The sequence below is a fragment of the Cherax quadricarinatus genome, chromosome 83, assembly GCF_038502225.1.
Source record: "Cherax quadricarinatus isolate ZL_2023a chromosome 83, ASM3850222v1, whole genome shotgun sequence".
In the NCBI taxonomy this organism is placed as follows: domain Eukaryota; kingdom Metazoa; phylum Arthropoda; class Malacostraca; order Decapoda; family Parastacidae; genus Cherax; species Cherax quadricarinatus.
The window spans coordinates 1,331,653-1,350,662 of NC_091374.1; the positions used below are offsets into that span (position 1 = coordinate 1,331,653).

The 19,010-nt window shown below is 39.8% G+C and overlaps 1 protein-coding gene across 6 annotated transcripts in view; it reads right to left on the reverse strand.

Moving 5' to 3' along the window:
• Positions 1 to 16,571, reverse strand: part of LOC128702181 (uncharacterized) — a 41,814-nt gene extending 25,243 nt beyond the window's left edge. For 2 of the 6 annotated variants that reach the window (XM_053796278.2, XM_053796277.2), the window contains exons 1-2: positions 14,664 to 15,009; positions 12,722 to 12,787 (exon numbers count right to left, since the gene is read on the reverse strand). In XM_053796278.2, coding sequence (XP_053652253.2) covers positions 12,722 to 12,787; positions 14,664 to 14,994 — 397 coding nt within the window. In that variant the 5' untranslated portion in view covers positions 14,995 to 15,009. Of the gene's footprint in view, positions 1 to 12,721; positions 12,788 to 14,663; positions 15,566 to 16,412 lie in introns of those variants that run through there. The other 4 variants (XM_070102664.1, XM_070102665.1, XM_053796279.2 and 1 more) reach the window with 4 other exon arrangements.
• Between the last annotated feature and the right edge of the window lie 2,439 nt (positions 16,572 to 19,010).

Sequence of the window (19,010 nt, forward strand, 5' to 3'; positions counted from 1 at the left end):
ATAAGAAATAATGTAAACCCAATTAATTAGTTCCAGACACCCAGAAGTATCAACAACAATTTTTTTTTTACCTAAAAGATAGATTTACATGCACAAAAGAATGAACATTCAACACGACAGTTACCTTTATTGAAGGCTGTTGTTGATGAATGGAAGACAGGGAGGAGAGAGGGAAGAGAGGTTATTTGGAAGGGGAATCCCCCTCCATAAGGACTCTAGGGCACTAATAAAATGTATAAATGAACATTGGTAATAGGGGTAGTTGATGAGTGGAACGGTCTGCCTAGTAGGGTGATCGAAGCTAAAACAATGGGTAGTTTCAAATTTAGGTTGGATAAATACACGAGTGAGAGGGGTTGGATTTGAGTCGGACTTGCACCTGAGCTTATTGCTTGGGTAGCATTTGTTCTGTTAGTGGGTTGGATTTGTGAAGGACTGGCCTAGTATGGGCCAGCAGGCCTGTTCCAGTGTTCCTACTTTCTTAAGTTCTTATTTAACATCACACTTACCAGTAGGGTGATCGAGGCTAGGACCTTGGGTAGCTTTAAGAAGAGATTGGACAAATATACGAGTTGGAGGAGCTGAGTTTGATTTGTGTCATTGGGTACGGGAGTAAATTATCGGGTAGCTTTGGGTGGAGGTCATTTTGATAAGGACCTGCCTTGTATGGGCCAGTAGACCTGCAGTGTTCTTCCATTGTTATGTTCTTATTGGCTATTTGTTTGTGTGAAGGAGGGATGGCAAGTTTATTGTTGGAGAATATAACAATAATATCAACTCTATGGCTTATTTATCTATCACAATTCAACTAATATGACATAATAAACAATATTAATAACATAGAAACATGGAATATACTCTAGAATGAATAAAATAAGTCATTACGTATGTCATGAGAGGTGTTGTGTTGTGTTGTTGGGTATATAAGGGCCACTGAGTGAAAGCCGTCCATAATGGTGGTGAAACAGCAGCTGAGGCGGTGGTGGTTTTTGTAGCCCTATATAACTCCAACAACATTGGAGGAGTTGGTAGAATCGCTGAATCACTAAAGAAGGAACCCTCTACCACCATCACTACTACGTTCTACCACCATCACTACTACCTTCTACCACCATCACTACTACTTTCTACCACCATCACTACCACCAAAGAGAGCTTCTAGTGCCAGCCCTTTGGTAAAGAATGTGAGAAACACATAATTTATGAAAAAGTTTGTAGAAAAATACAAAGATGGTGGTGGTAGAGTGGAAGCAGTTACCTGGAGTTTACCTGGAGAGAGTTCCGGGGGTCAACGCCCCCGCGGCCCGGTCTGAGACCAGGCCTCCTGGTGGATCAGAGCCTGATCAACCAGGCTGTTGCTGCTGGCTGCACGCAAACCAACATACGAGCCACAGCCCGGCTGATCCGGAACTGACTTTAGGTGCTTGTCCAGTGCCAGCTTGAAGACTGCCAGGGGTCTGTTGGTAATCCCCCTTTTGTGTGCTGGGAGGCAGTTGAACAGTCTCGGGCCCCTGACACTTATTGTATGGTCTCTTAACGTGCTAGTGACACCCCTGCTTTTCATTGGGGGGATGGTGCATCGTCTGCCAAGTCTTTTGCTTTCGTAGTGGGTGATTTTCGTGTGCAAGTTCGGTACTAGTCCCTCTAGGATTTTCCAGGTGTATATAATCATGTATCTCTCCCTCCTGCGTTCCAGGGAATACAGGTTTAGGAACCTCAAGCGCTCCCAATAATTGAGGTGTTTTATCTCCGTTATGCGCGCCGTGAAAGTTCTCTGTACATTTTCTAGGTCGGCAATTTCACCTGCCTTGAAAGGTGCTGTTAGTGTGCAGCAATATTCCAGCCTAGATAGAACAAGTGACCTGAAGAGTGTCATCATGGGCTTGGCCTCCCTAGTTTTGAAGGTTCTCATTATCCATCCTGTCATTTTTCTAGCAGATGCGATTGATACAGTGTTATGGTCCTTGAAGGTGAGATCCTCCGACATGATCACTCCCAGGTCTTGATGAACATAAGAACATAAGAAAGGAGGATCACTGCAGCAGGTCTGTTGGCCCATGCTCGCCAGGTCCTTTACAATTCATCCCACTAACGACACATTTCCCAACTCAGACCTCAATGCTACCCAAGAAATAAGCTCTGATAACTCTATCTACTCATCTGGGACTTGCAAATGAGTGGATAGAGTTATCAGAGCTTATTTCTTGGGTAGCATTGAGGACTGGGTTGGGAAAATGTTTCGTTAATGGGATGAATTGTAAAGGACCTGCCGAGCATGGGCCAACAGGCCTGCTGCAGTGATCCTCCTTTCTTATGTTCATCAACCACTATCACAACTGCTTCCACTCTACCACCACCATCTTTGTATTTTTCTACAAACTTTTTCATAAACTATGTGTTTCTCACATTCTTTACCAAAGGGCTGGCACTAGAAGCTTTATTTGGAGCCATGGTAGCTTATTTAGCACTTGCAAGCACTAAAATCAATGGAATATTATGAAATATTTCGTAGGAGCATGTGAGGGGACCGTCACTCACTGGTAAACAATGGCACACTGGCTGGGAAGGAAAGGCCGAGGCGGCTCAGAGCGTGAGTACGCGTCCGGGACGAAGGACTATTAGGGAGTTACCAGACCATTTGCGAGCCAATATTTTGACGAAAAAACAGGACTATTTCCGAAATGGACGACTTTCAGGCCGGACGATTATTTAGGGACCACTGTACGTATATGGATCCTGCCTTCACCATTTCACTGCAAGGTCATTCCACTTCCTGACCATTCTTAAAACTAAAAAAAAAGTGATTACTAAAATCCTTGCGACTCGGTCTCATTGGTATTTTTAATTTCCAGCTCTGCCTTCGTGTACCTGAGACCTGTCTTTCAAACACGGCCACCCTGTCCACCCTATTAATTCTTCTCAGTATCTCATACATTGGAATCATGTTACCCTGGATCCTTCTGTCCTATAATGTTGTTAGATTTAGCTCCTCTAGCACCTCCTCATAGCTCATACCCCTCAGTTCTGGAACTAGTCTCATAAACCTTTGCATTTTTCCTAGCTTCTTTACATGTGGGTTCTATACTGGTGCAGTGTATTCCAAGATGGGCCTCACGTGCTGTGTATCGGGTCACGAATGGATCCTTGACGAGGTTAGGGAACCAAGCTGGCAGCTTTTCAGTCCATGGCTTTACCGACTTATCCATAGATACCTCAAAAAAGGTCTCTCTTAAAATATTCCTTTCAATATATTTACATTATGCACATTGCTAGCATTAAGCATCAAACTGGCAACATATACTTTCACACAGGTAACTGTACATGATATATATGCACAAATTATACCACTTTCATATTAAAGCTATGATAATGCCTATAGTAGAAAATCTGTGCTCCTATGTAGTGTCTAAAAAAAAGTTCTTGGTGCAACTGCTTTAAGTAACATTTTGGTAATCACAGGAATAGACTTTTCAGGCACAGATTTGCATTTAAAAGTATTCCTTGTGGCTAACACTATTTGGGCTTTATACAACTCTGTGAAATAAAAAATTATGTTTTAAATTGACTAGATTTTTGTGAGATTGCCAACAACAATCTTATTTTTTCTTTCAATTTGCTTTAGACTACAATAATGAAACATTTCCTTTGCTTAAAGCTTAATACAGGGCACCAACACTACACTTCAATAACTTGTTACATGATTATCAGTTTCCATGCTCCATAATCCTATGAAAAATGCCCACAGCAAATATGTCACTACTATCTACCATTCCCAGTTTATGGATTGAAAGGTCAGTTCTCCATTGCAGGTTATTTCATTGAAAAAATTTACTTACATATTTACCCCAATTAATGCATTTAAGCAAAATATGTACCAATATGTTAATAAATAATGGTAGTGAGCATACTGGCACTCAATGATTACATTACATGTACATAAAGTTCTCTTCTGCCTTACATACAGCCTAATTGACCCCTCACTGTTTCACACATCATGGGAACATTATATCCTTCTGTTCTGCTTGCAAAATGTGATTATATTCATGATCGAGCACTGAACTCAGAGGTTATATGGCACTTTACAAAATGCACTAAATAGGCAAACCATGTTAATAGTGATGGTTCACCACACTCTTCCAGGATAAATGGGGGTAAAAAACTTTTTCTTTTTGGTCCAATCAAATCTGTGGGTAACCATTACTGATGGCTGGTATCTTTGCCCTCTTTCTTTCCTGAAGACTTCTTCACTTCTATTGCTGGTCTATGCTGAGGTACAAATGGTCATCACAAATTTGCTAGTTTTGTCGAGGTCTTGCTGTATCTGTGACTAGATACTTGAGGGGACTTATTGCTTGGTGTATTCTAGGATCCTGCTTACTAGGTAATTTTGCTCTTGGGCCTTGGAAAGCTCATAATTCTTCACATCCAGTATTAATTCTTGGCATTTTTCACACTGCAGATTTCAAGGCAGCTGCTGTACTTGTTATTGCTTGAGATCTGGGTATGAAATCTCTTTAGGGGCTCCAAGTCCCTGCTTTGTCTTCTCTTTAGGGGCCCCAAGTCCCTGCTTTGTCTTCTAAAAATGTGTACAATTTCAGCTGGGCATTTCGGCATGTCCTATTCAGATTTAAAGCTTGGATCTCAGGACTTTTGTGTGAAGCCTCCATCAAGACCCTGCTTTAACTGGCTGATTACTGAAAGCCAGGGTATAGTGTTAGAACCTTTTCCTGAGAATGTTTCATCCAGGGATCTTGGCATGTTGTTTTAACATAACTAAATTTACAAGAAATTAATAAACTGATGTAAGACTTGTGAATTTAACCAAAAGTAAATCAGTGTAAAACTTAAAAGTAACCACCAATACATAACCACAGTAATGATAACATAAACCTAACCATATTTAAACAAAAAATATGGACACAGTGTACCCCTCATCTTAAGGCTAGAATATCTTCAGGCGAGGCCAATACCTTCAGTGGTCTTACTCTTCCATTTAATTTTTTCTTTTGAGGAGGCTGTTCACTGCTTTGTGAACTATAAAACAATATTACCAATTAACTCTGCTAAAAATAAAAATTAAGATTATCAAGGAAAACTTAATATTAAGTTTGTCTGAAATTTATTTTTTAGTAAACATTTTTTTAATTTTCAGAACCCAGCTGATGGTACCATACCATACTTACCATATAACAGAATAAGAAACTGCACCATTCATATGAATATCACTTCATAAATTTTAAAATTTATTGATAACATGCTATACAGTTTAAATCTTCCACCAGTGAATTGTATTATAAAATATTCCATGTAGTCTAAACGCACATTAAATATTTTGCATCTGCAAACATTCGGTTATTTATGACTTCTGGAAAGTCACTCATATATATATATTAAAAGCATTATTGTGGCATGTACAAATCCTTGAAACACCATATTATATTTTTCCTTTTATAACTGCATTTTCTCCCAGAAGTCTCTCATCTATTCTAACAGTTTATATTTAATTCCCCCCATATTTTTAAGTTTCCGGATTTATCTCTCATGGGAACAATCAGGAACTTTCTTAAAACCTAGATAAATACAATCAGCCCATCTATTTTTTTTTAAGGAAAAATCTGTGACTCATAATACCTTAATACATTCGATATACAGAAATTTCCTGACTGAAAATCAATTTTATTTACCAGTCAGCATATTAATATTAAAAATAACTAATTTGTGATGAACTTAGTTTACTTTTCATTATTATTATATGCATTGGGAAGTGTTTATCCCCAAGTGTTGTATTATGCCTTGAAAATAGGAAGCAATCACGTCCGATCCACGGAAGGAAAGGGAGCTCCAATTCTCTGAACCAAAAGCCTCACATTCAGCAGGCTTGTGTGTGTGTGTGTGTGTGTGTGTGTGTGTGTGTCAGATCAGAGTAAGGACAAGGAGTTTTTTAATGGACATGCTGTTGGAGTGTGAGCAAGGTAATATTTATTAGGAGATTTAAGGAAATCAGTGGTCCTTAGGGTGGGAATGGCACCAACTTCACTCTGGATGGGGATGAGGATGCTGCAGTTCAGTCATCTTAAATGTGATGTGACAAAATTTAGGCAAAACAGCAATTAAAGGAGTGATAAAAACATAATGTAGGAGCACTGCAGTAGGCCTATTGGCCCATGCTAAGCAGGTCCTAGTTGCCCACTGAGCCCAAGCCAGTCAGGTTCAACTCACACCACTCAGATATGTATTCATCTAACTTATTTTTAATGATATTACATGAGAATCTGTTCTACTCATCCATAATTCAACTACCAAACCACTTCTTTCCTATATCCTTTCTAAATCTAAATTTTTCCAACTGAACCCATTGCTGCAAGTTCTGTCTTGGTTAGATAGTTTCAGCATGTTATTTACATCCCCTTTATTTATTCCTGTTTTCCATTTATACACCTTAATCATATCCCCCCTAATTCTACAGCTTCCTCAAGAGTGCAGATTCAGGGCACTCAGTCTATCCTTGTAGTATCAATAAGGGACCAACTTTGTCATCCTTCACTGTACATTTTCCAGTGCATTTACAATACAGTGGACCCTTGGTTTTCGTGTTTAATCCGTTCCAGAGCCATCAGCCAAAACCAAAAATCGGCCAAAACCGAAACCAATTTCCCCATAAGAAATAATGTAAATGGAATTAATCCGTTCCAGATACCCAGAAGTATCAACAAAAAAAATTTTTTTTACCTTAAATATACATTTACATGCACAAAAGAATGAACATTAAACATGACACTTACCTTTATTGAAGGCTGTTGTTGCTGGAAGGGAGGAAGGGAGAGGGAAGATAGGTTATTGTTTGGAAGGAGAATATCCCTCCATAAGGACTCTAGGTACCAAGTCCTTATCTGGGGTCACTTCCCTCCTTTGTATTTAACTATCACTAGGACCAGCTTGAGAGTCACAGGACCCGTCGCACAATATATCTATCCGGAAAGGTCTGTTTTTGGCATCTCTAAGATTTGCCTAAAATGGGACATAGCATTGTCTTTGTAAAAGTCACCAGCACGGATTGCAACAGCTTTCTCAGGGTGATGTTCCTCCACATATGAATGCACTTTAGTCCACATTGCACAAATCTGCTTAATCTTTGAAGATGGCACCTTCTTCCATCTCTCCTCCTTCTCTGAAGCAATTTCCTCAGCTGTGATCTGTTGCTGTTGCAGATGAAGCTCTTGCAGCTCATCAGTGGTTACCTCTTCATTGTGGTCCTCCACTAACTCTTCCACATCCTCCAAACTCACATCCAACCCCATGGAATTCCCCAATGCCACAACTGATTGCACAACAGGTGTAGGGTCGACAGGGTCAGCCTCAAACCCTTCAAAATCCTTCTTTTGGATACAATCTGGCCACAATTTTTCTCCAAGCAGAGTTCATCGTCCTGGAAGTTACTCCCTGCCAAGCCTTAATTATAAGGCATATGTAGTGGAAGATACTGAAGTGTTTCTTCCAGAACACTCTTAGGGTCAATTCAGAGTCCAAGGTTATGTCAAAGCACCTTTGAAACATTACTTTGGTGTACAGTTTTTTGAAATTTGCAATGATCTGCTGGTCCATGGGCTAGAGGAGAGGAGTGGTGTTAGGAGGCAAAAACTTCACTGTTACAAAACTGAATTCCTTAGACAACTGGTCTTCCAAGTCTGGAGGATGAGCAGGAGCATTGTCCATTAACAGGAGGCACTGGAATGGCTATTTCTTATCCAGGAGGTATTTTTTTCACACTGGGGCCAAACACTTCATTAACCCCTAAACGTACAAACGTATATATATAAGTTCACTACCCCAGTGCCCCAAATATTTTGAAAAAATAAAAAAATTATTTTTTTTTTTATGAAAATAAAGGACATGTTTCTAAGTGTTATAGGATTGAAAAAAAAAAAAAAGGTTAGTACTTACTGAGATACGAGGCTACAAAGTTGGCACTTAATGCTCACCTGACAGCAACATCAAGTCCTGCCGCTTGTAGAAGTGTTGCCAATATACCATTTTTTCTCATTTTTATATTATTTTATATAATTTTTATGTTCTGATAATTACAATTTATTGTAGTTCTTGTCATTTCATAAAAAAAACTTTGTTCTGACACTAATATTAGGTACTGAAATTGTACTCAAATTGTCACAAACACATTGACAGTTGGACATTTACACCTGCCTTTATCATTTACTATTGTCTAGGAATATACATGTATACAAAGTATTTATAGGTCCCAGCAATGTTTTGGCTACAGGGAGTATAGAAGAAGGAAGAAGTTCCCTTGAAGCAATGTGTAAGACAAATGTCCTTGACAAGCATCCATGGCAGTGATAAGATGAGATAAGCAATGACATTTGATGGGTGCCAGTAAGGGTGCAGAGATAAGATGAGATAGTGCAGAGATAAGACAAGATAAGCTATGACATTTGATGGGCACCAGCGAGGGTGCAGAGATAAGGAGTGACATTTGATGAGCTTGTATCTCTGATTATCTCTGTCTGCTTGTCTCTTTCCGTCTCTCTGTCTGTCTAAGAGAAAGCCACTGTGAACCAACTGGTATTCTTATGCATTATATTTACAAGCACAGTATAGCATTTAGGATTTTATAGGTTATCCTAGGTAATTTACACTATGTATAATTGTATTTGTGTATACCTGTGAGACAGACAAAAAGAGATAGAGACAGATAGACAGACCCTAAACTTGGGGTTAACATCACTTTCCTCTTAAAAGGGGAGTGTTAATATGACATTACATCAGTGAATCCTTGGTGTTTGCCACACTGTTTGCTCTAGCTGGCACTCCCACAAGGTATTAAGGGGTCCCAGATTTTTTTTTTTAATATGGTGCACACTGAGTGTTAACCCTTTCAGGGTCCGTCCCGTAGATCTATGGCTTTACGTTCAGTGTCCAAACCGTAGATCTACGTCATGAGCTCAGCTCACTCTGATAAACTGTGAGTGGTAAATTTGGGCCTAGATATGAGAGAATACAACTATGTGGTATGTGTGCACCACATAAAACAAATCCTGCAGCACACTGTGTATAATGAGAGAAAAAAAACTGAGACCGTGATTTTCGATTAAAACAGCGACTTTGTAGTGTTTTTTCGTATGTTTTTTATAGTTGTATTTGTGATTTCTTGGTCTCATTTGATAGAATGGAAGAAATATTACAGAAATAGAGATAATTTTGATTGGTTTTAGCACTGGAAATGGCTTGAAACTGAGCTCAAAGTGGCGGAAATGTTAAATTTTTGCCAATGTTCAGGAGTAAACAAACGACCTCACACGTCTAATACACACCAGCTGGTGGGTCTAATATACATTCACAAATGTGGTGATGATATTTATACAATTATTACAATATTGCATAACAATAAATCTTCTATTTTTTGGTGTGAATAAAAATTCATTATGTGAATAAAAAATCAAAATGGAATTCATTTGTAAAGCTTCAAAACATAACTAATGAACAGAGGAAATGGTAGTTTAGTGCCAGGAATACCTACATTGTTTATTCTGGACCCTATTTTGAAATTGGAATATTTTGAACTTTGTGTTAAATTGGCCAAATCACCAATTTCCGGTCACTTTATTTTGTAGTTGAAACAGTTGACTTGGCGATTTCTTGTGCTCAATCGATAGAATAGAAGTAATACTAGTGAAATAGCTAAGAACTTGGTCGACTGGAATAATGTAATTGACCTAAAATGGGAGTCAAAGTCGGCAAAATCGCCGATTCGTAAATATCGCTGACACATCAAAATTCACGAGAGCATAATTTCGTCAATTTTCCTTCAAATTTTGTACTTTTTGTTTTATTACATTCACAAAAAGATTCTCTATCATTTCATAAGAAAAAATAACAATTTTTTTTTTAAATTCTTGGACACTGGGGCACCACTTCAGATTTTGGCCTTGGACCCTGAAAGGGTTAAGACCCATTCTATGCTGACCAGGCATCTCAGGCCAATTGTGCCAAATTTGGAGGCAGGAAAAATGAAACGTATATACGTTTGGGGCGCTAGCAGTAAGAACTTATATATACATTTGGACTGTTTACGGGTTAAACCATTCCAGGAAAATTTCCCTTGTGACTGGGGACTGGACAGGTTTCATACGATTGACGACAACGGAGGTAATCAACGAAAACTAAAGCCAAAAAGTCACGAAAAAAGTCAGCCAAAACCAAAATTGGCGATAACCAAGATCGACAAAAACCAAGGGTCCACTATCCATTCTGTAATACTGTGACCAGAACTGTGCAGTATGATCTAAATGAGGCCTAACCAATGACAGAGTTGAAAAATAACCTGAGGACTCCTGTTATTCATGCTTCTTGATATGAAGCCAAGAATTCTATTTGATTCATACTTCTTGATATGAATCCAAGAGTTCTATTCACTTTATTATGAACACTTATGCACTGCTGTCTTGGTTTTAGATTACTTCTAACCAGAACTCCTAAATCTTTCTCGTGATCAGTAAAATTAAGAACTACATTATTTAGTTTATGAGTGTCATGGTTATTTTTCTTTCCAACGCTAAGAACTCTGCATTTGTCTATATTAAACTGCACCTGCCACTTCTCTGACCATTGCATCAGTCTATTCAGATCTTCCTGAAGCACTCGAATGTTCTTGTCAAGAATTAATTCAATGACCTATTTAGGTGCCATTGGCAAACTTGCTTATGTTACTATTTCTTCTCTCATCTATGTCGTTAACGTAAATTGTGTACAATGGGCCCAACACTGACCCCTGTGGAACACCACTTGTGACACATCCCCACAATGATTCCTCTCTGTTTATGCAAACTCTGTTGCCCATCTGTTACCCATGCCTCTATCCGGGAAAAAATATCTTATTCCATGTGGCCCTACTTTCCTTGAGAATCTCCAATGTGGAACTCACAAGTCTTGCTGAAATCCTATCATATTCATTACCATAATCTACCCCTTCAAATACCTTAGTGAAAAAAGTTAGTAAATTTGTAAGGAAGGAACATCCCTTGGTAAAACCAAGCTGAGATTCATTAATCAATTTGTTTCTCAAGGTGACTTCGAATAGTCTTGGCAATTATTGATTCCATTAATTTTCCCACAATGGAGGTTAGGCTTATTGGTGTATAGTTCGAAGCTAAGGACCTGTCTCCTGCTTTGATAGGTATCACATCTGATATTTTCCACCTATCAGACACTATGCACATTTGTAGTGATATGCTGAACAGACTAGCCAAAGGTTTGCTAAGTTTCTCCTTGCATTCCTTTAAAACCCCTACAAACAGTTCATCAGGACCTGGGGATTTGTTAGGTTTTAATTTGTATATTTGTCTGATGATGGTGGACAAGTTTCCTTTTTAGGGTCACTCAATCTTGGTGGGAGATGGCCAATGAGATTTAAAACAAAAATCTGCTTATAACTTGATGTTTCACTGTTCAAAGAAAGTTAAACTAGATAATGTTCTGTACTTATACAATCAAGAGCTATCCCACACGTCCTGTAAACTCCTAGCATTGCAAAATACCATATTTAATACCAGCCCCTTTTTCAACAAAGGGGAAAAAAAAAAAAAAAACACCATTCCTGGCAGTCTCCACAATACACATTTAGTCATTTCAGCTTTCTCCACTAAACTTAACTCATTTATTTATAGCACCACTGATGTTTTAACTGCTATCTGGAATACTAGTGGCATGATGCATCCTCATCTTGACTTCCTGAATACAGAGCACATTATTTTTTTTGACAAATTTTGCACGTAACATAAGAGCAGAGATGTTCTACCAAGAAATTACATCCTTTGGGGCTTAAGAGTCTGTTGTGAGTTCATGAATTTAAGTTGAGACACTGCACACTTAAATTACATCGCAATCAGTTTAGAAGTTACTGTTGTAGACATTAAGTTGCAGATTTCTTAAACTGTTACTACTACATATCTGCTATTTTGACAAACTAACATTTATAGAAAGGTTTATAAAGTAACAGAAACTAAGTATTATTTGCATTGTACAGCCATATTAAAAATTTGTTAGTCACAGTAATTTTGATGCAAGGGTAAATATCCATATCCATACCATTTATAGTGAAAGGATGTTTGTCAAATAGTTCCTACTGTACCAGTATTCACAGTACGCAAGCTGTCAATTCATTAAAATTATTCAATTGTAAAATTTAAGAAGATACCCAGACTCATGGACAACAATAGTGTTATTTCCGGTATTACCATCACCTGAAACATACATGCAGGTATAGTTACACAACCACTAACTCTCCATCTAACTTCTATTATTCCATTCACACTTAACTTTTCAAAAATTTTCAACTAATTGTGGCCGATCTTCCCTCTTAATGACATTTCCCCCAATGCTTCCACATTTAAACATACCATTATCTGTCTAAACCATCTGATGGCATTAGTTCATAATGCATAATAAACTAACTATAAATAAAATTAGGTCTTATATCTTATGTACTATAATGCAGCCTCTTTCCTAGAGTGCACTGCTGTTATCACTACATTTTTCACTCTTTCCTAAATAAAAATGATCCCATTAAAACTAAGAACACCAAAACTATATTTTCAACCATTTTATTCTACAAAATTTAAGTGTTAAAACTAGCATCTCCAGCACCATAAAACGTTCTGCACTATGATAAATCATTTGCTAAAATTAATAAAAAGTAACTAATAATTACCAGAATCTTTTGTTGCAGTCTCTTTGTCCTTTATTGGGGCAACCTCCTCCTCTTTTCCTTCAGCTTCTGAAAAACAATCCAAGATTAATTGGTGGCCCGGTGGTCTGGTGGCTAAAACTCCCGCTCCACACACGGAGGGCCCGGGTTCGATTCCCGGCGGGTGGAAATTCCGACACGTTTCCTTATACCTATTGTCCTGTTCACCTAGCAGCAAATAGGTACCTGAGTGTTAGTCGACTGGTGTGGGTCGCATCCTGGGGGACAAGATTAAGGACCCCAATGGAAATAAGTTAGACAGTCCTCGATGACGCACTGACTTTCTTGGGTTATCCTGGGTGGCTAACCCTCCGGGGTTAAAAATCCGAACGAAATCTTATCTTATCTTAACACTGTGTTCCATATGCTTGTGTGCCTTGACTAAGGATCATGAAGCAAACTTGTGAGACAAACTACTTAGGGAAACGTTATGCAGACATCTGATGAAAAATGATCACGATGTCATTGAAATTAAGCATTTCCACACATTAATAACTGAATGTGAAAAACTTTAGTCAATTCTGCCTAGTTTTTTCCTCCTAATTTAAAAAATACTCAAATACTTGCAAAAATATTTGCAATTTACATATAAGACAGATGAAGGAATAAACCAGGCAACACTTACTGAAAAATGGATAAGGATCAGGACGTCAGTTTCAGGATTGGGAGAGGCTGCCATAAATACACTGTAGTTACAAAAGTAGCATATGCAGTTTAATGTGTACAAATGCAAGTCAAGTCTGGGAAGCTAACCACATGACCCATGACCTAAATAATATAACTATCCAAATGAATATCAATTTCTGGTTTGCAGAAATGTAAAACCTAAGCAAGATTTTAGAAGTTCTTGCAAACTAACTTACTACTGTGTTTGCTTCGCATCAATAATAATAATGATAATTATTTCTACAAGTACATGATACAACTTATACAAGTATAAATCCAAAGGTTATACTACATCTATACATTACACCACTGCAGTCACAGTAAAGTTTACACAAGAACTGGAAAAGGATATTATAATAAAAAAGAAGAGCTAAATCTACAAGGGAGCTGGAAAACGATAAAACTTCGAACTACTTAAAAAAAATTAGGAAAATGGCTGCAGAAACGTTCACTTCCCCTGACTCGTTTTTAATCTATGTCTTAATGCCTCTTGTGCGTTGCATAACTCAACCTAGTACAATGCTGACTTACAGGTCCATTTTTGAAAGCTCTACCCTATAAAATGTTCCCGCCAAATGTATGCCTAATTTCCTTTAGCTGTCATGTTCGTTCCTAAGGGTTAAAAATGTAAGTATTCCAACACCAATAATTACATTACATACGCTGGGCCATTAACCACAGGTTAGATAAACAGTAAACTGTTTTCATAAGTGGCACGTGCGAGGCCTTGCACGTGGCACGTGGCACCAGAATGCAAACAAAGACGCGCCAAGTCCATGGCGGAGGTTATACAACTTTATTTCTTTTTGGCAGTATACAAAATTTGGTTTACAATGTATTATTATTATTATAATCAAAAAGAAGAGCTAAGCCACAAGGGCTATACAGCGGTTTACAATGTAATAATGTATTAAGCACTTAAAAAAAAAAAAAAACTAGCGTGCAGCGCACTTCCGGGAAGACTAATTTTAATGCTTACAGACTACTACTTCTGAACTAGACTGATCATTGTGTAGGAATTTTTAAGGTTATTACATTAAATTTGGTTATTTTGTTAAATGGTTTCACTTGGTTGCGTTTTTTACCATTTGCGTCCATTGAAATAACCACTTAATTTACAATTAAAACTATAATGGCCGAAATTGGGCAAGTAGTGGACGTAAACTAAACAAATTTTATGGAGAACAGTATACAATTGACATTTGAAGGTTGAATTACTGTTTGCCTTTATCAATTACACCTTGTCGGTAATCCCGTCGTTTTAACAAACGCCAGACAGTCGTATGAGGGATAGCAAGTTCTCGGCTGGCATGACGAGTGGACTTGTTCGGGTTACGCAGAAAACTCTCTTGAATTCTTCTCACATTTTCCTCAGAGGTGCGTGGTCGCCCTGTGCTCTTCCCCTTACATAAACAGCCTGTTTCCTCAAATTGTCTGTACCAACGACGAATGCTCTTTGGCATCGGCGGATCAATGCCAAAACGCCGTAGAAATGCTCGCTGCACCGCGATTACGGATTCAGTCCTGCCGTACTGCAGAACGCAAAATGCCTTGTGCTGTGGGGTAGCCATCTTGTGACTAACTGGTGCAGGAGGCTGATGGTGCGCTGGGAGAGGCATCTGGTGGTGCTCAATTCAAACTCTATGCCTCGCCCTTTTAAGTGGTATAACTTTCATTCATGGGCGGTTCGTGGTTGCAGAGATACGGCTATTTCAAATCGGGTCCATCTTTTTGAAACACTATATTACAGCGGTAAGAGAAACGCGTCAATCCCATATCTACAGCTGGCGTAATAATGGATTTCCTGAAGTTTGGTTACGCGCCTTCCATAAAAAAAAATCAACCTGATATTGGTAATTTTAATAAACTTTAGACCAGAACCTAAACTCGACATTCCTCTTAAATATTTTCCCTAGTATGGTACGGAGCTAAACCCTGTGGATAACATTTCTCTTCAGCTCATCCATCCAAACGCAAGTTCTCCGATGTTCCTCTCCTCCCCTTCCGCAATGTATTTACAGCATCAAGTATCTCCAAATTTTGTCATACGTTCAAATAACTTCTAAAACTATTAAATAGTTCTGCATATATAATAAGAATTAAGTATTAAATGTGGAGATAGGTAGCGAGGCGGAGACTGGTGGAGGGAACAGCCGCCGCCAGCATCCCCCCCCACGTGGACCATCTCCTCCACTTACCACCATTTAAGTCAAAATATTGCATTTACAAACATAATCTTCATTAAAACAACACAATTTATAAAATATAGTAACACTGGTACGTGCATACAATTCGATATCAATACCTGTCATAACTTACTTTCAGAATAAATTCAAAAAAATAAAGTAGACATTGTAGATGATCCTGCGCACTACCTTCTACCTCAGCACCTCCATTATCACTGCTCCAGCACACGCCTCTACACTCATACCACCTCCACTACTGCACACTTGACTCCAAAAACCAATGTTGAAGTTATTTTTAAGACTTGTTGTAAGTTATAACTAATCATTGAGAACAATTCTTCCTGACGGTGGGAATCATCCTTCACAAAGGTAGCCATCTTGGATATATCCTTTAAATACTCTGAAATTTGTCTTATAAAAATTGTTATAAGGCGTTAGACTTGATATCAAATGTTTTCTTATTCATACTTAAGTTATAATTAGAAATATCTCAAAAATATGGCTTAAAATAGAAGCAGTGTGGAGTGGCGCCAGAATGTGGATGCGAGTTATCCTCCGTCACTAATTTTAAAATTTAATCACGACCAGACGGCGGGACGAAGTACAACGAACTCCCGCCATTAAAGTTATTCTCATAAAAACTTAGCATTAAACAAATACGAGGTAATGTGGCTACCGGTAAGTCACGGTGCGTTGTTTGCGATGCCACGACCAACACACTGCCACAAGCCCGCCATATTTTATCTTAAAATACACCCCAACATTATAACAACATCCTCGGGAGGTAATGTGCTACAATATACCTTGTGCTCTAGCCTTGGCAGCCTTTCTTCCCTTCTTAACAGGCACAGCTTCCTTTGGTTCAGGCGCCTTCCTGCGTCCACTGCTGCGTGTGGTTGGCATGTTGTGTGTGTGGCGTCTAGCGTCGTACTGACCCTCCTCCATCACCACCACCAAATCCAGCCTCACACATGACACACTTCCACAATTTTCTCTCTTATATCCTCATACCACGATGTAAACCCATCTTTACCTCTCATACTATCACCCTTTATAATACTCTCATTGTTTTAACCCGTGAAATTAAGTGGAGGATAGATAGTGCGGAAATATTCAGTGGCAGGATTACTGATGTGGCAGAGGTGGGGACACTTGGAGCTGGAGTATTGTAGCAAAGACGCCGCCTCTCCTGACTAATATATTATTAATAAGTTTATTTCTATTCTGCGGTATATAGGTAATGTAGTTTGCGTGTAATAATATATTGTTAGGTACAAAAGAAAGCCACTAGCATAGGGAAGCATTTCGGGCAGACTAATCCTAGTGCTTAAACATTACTTAATATACATCCAGCTAACATTAGACTCCGTCACTCTTACTATCAAATTTATCCATAATTCACAGGATCTTAACTTACAACGTCCAGCCGCCTCCCACACATCACCTTATTTGCATTGGCAGAATGCCTTTTGTACTAAATGTTTAACTCAGTGCTGTTAAACATTATTTACGTAACCCTCAGAGATTTGTGTCTAAGTGAAAGTGATTATCAAGAGTGAGCTGTAACTTTCTCGGAGACATTACGCGAATTTATACATATCATTCCTGGTGTAACAGGATATAACCGGTTGCGGACCCCCGCCGGGCTCCCAGCAGCCCTCACATACCCAGAGGACCCAGGATCCCCCTGGCCCCCAGAAACCCCCACAAATTTAGAAGACCCAGGGGCCCCCAAGCTCCCAGGAGCCCTCACATACCCAGAGGACCCAGGAACCCATGAGCTCCCAGGAACCCCTGTGCTCCCAGGAACCCCTGTGCTCCCAGGAACCCCTGTGCTCCCAGGAACCCCTGTACTCCCAGGAACCCCTGGTCTCCTAGGAACCCCTGGTCTCCCAGGAGCCCCCACAAACCAAAGGGATCCAGGGACTCCCGGGTTCCCAGGAGCCCTCACAAACTGAAGAGGACCCAGGAACCCCCGGGCTCACAGGAGTCTCCACAAACCCAGAGGACCCAGGGCTCCCAGGATTATTATAATCATAACTAAGCGCTAAACCCACAAGGGTCTGGGTTCCCAGGAACCTGGAGTTTACCTGGAGAGAGTTCCGGGGGTCAACGCCCCCGTGGCCCGGTCTGTGACCAGGCCTCCTGGTGGATCAGAGCCTGATCAACCAGGCTGTTGCTGCTGGCTGAACGCAAACCAACGTACGAGCCACAGCCCGGCTGGTCAGGAACCGACTTCAGGTGCTTGTCCAGTGCCAGCTTGAAGACTGCCAGGGGTCTGTTGGTAATCCCCCTTATGTATGCTGGGAGGCAGTTGAACAGTCTCGGGCCCCTGACACTTATTGTATGGTCTCTTAACGTGCTAGTGACACCCCTGCTTTTCATTGGGGGGATGTTGCATCGTCTGCCAAGTCTTTTGCTTTCGTAGTGAGTGATTTTCGTGTGCAAGTTCGGTACTAGTCCCTCTAGGATTTTCCAGGTGTATATAATGTATCTCTCCCGCCTGCGTTCCAGGGAATACAGTTTTAGGAACCTCAAGCGCTCCCAGTAATTGAGGTGTTTTATCTCCGTTATGCGCGCCGTGAAGGTTCTCTGTGCATTTTCTAGGTCAGCAATTTCACCTGCCTTGAAAGGTGCTGTTAGTGTGCAGCAATATTCCAGCCTAGATAGAACAAGTGACCTGAAGAGTGTCATCATGGGCTTGGCCTCCCTAGTTTTCGGAGGACTCCTGTCTGTATTATTCTGTGTTGTTTCTCATTAGTGTTTCTGAAACTTTAATGACAATATCAAATTTTATAGCATCAGATTCTACCTGGAGGGTGTTCCAGGGTCAATTCCCCCGCGGCCCAGTCCATGACCAGGCCTCCCGGTGGATCAGGACCTGATCAACTAGGCTGTTACTGCTGGCCGTACGCTGTCCAAACTATGAAATACAGCCCGGCTGGTCAGGAACTGACTTTAGGAACCTACTAGTAACCTCTTGAGTTTATTGGTAATTCCCCTTATTTACGATGGGAGGTTGTTGGTTAGTCTTGGTCTCCTGACACTGTTTTACTTAAAAAATATATAATTATTACCAAATAAAATTAACAATATTTGTTATTCTGTATGAAAAAATTCACCTTTTTATTATAATTTATATAGATAAATGACCAGCTAGCTGGCCCAGTGGCTAACGCGACGGTCTGGAGCTTTGAGACTCTCTGACCTTGGGTTCTATTCCCACCCGTGGTATGGTTTGTTTGCAATTGTGTCTGCGATTTCGTGAGTTACGTTGTTATACCTCCGGCCCTGGAGGTTACCTGGAGGTTATTCCGGGGATCAACGCCCCCGCGGCCCGGTCCACGACCAGGACTCCCGATGGATCAGGGCCTGATCAACTAGGCTGTTACTGCTGGCCG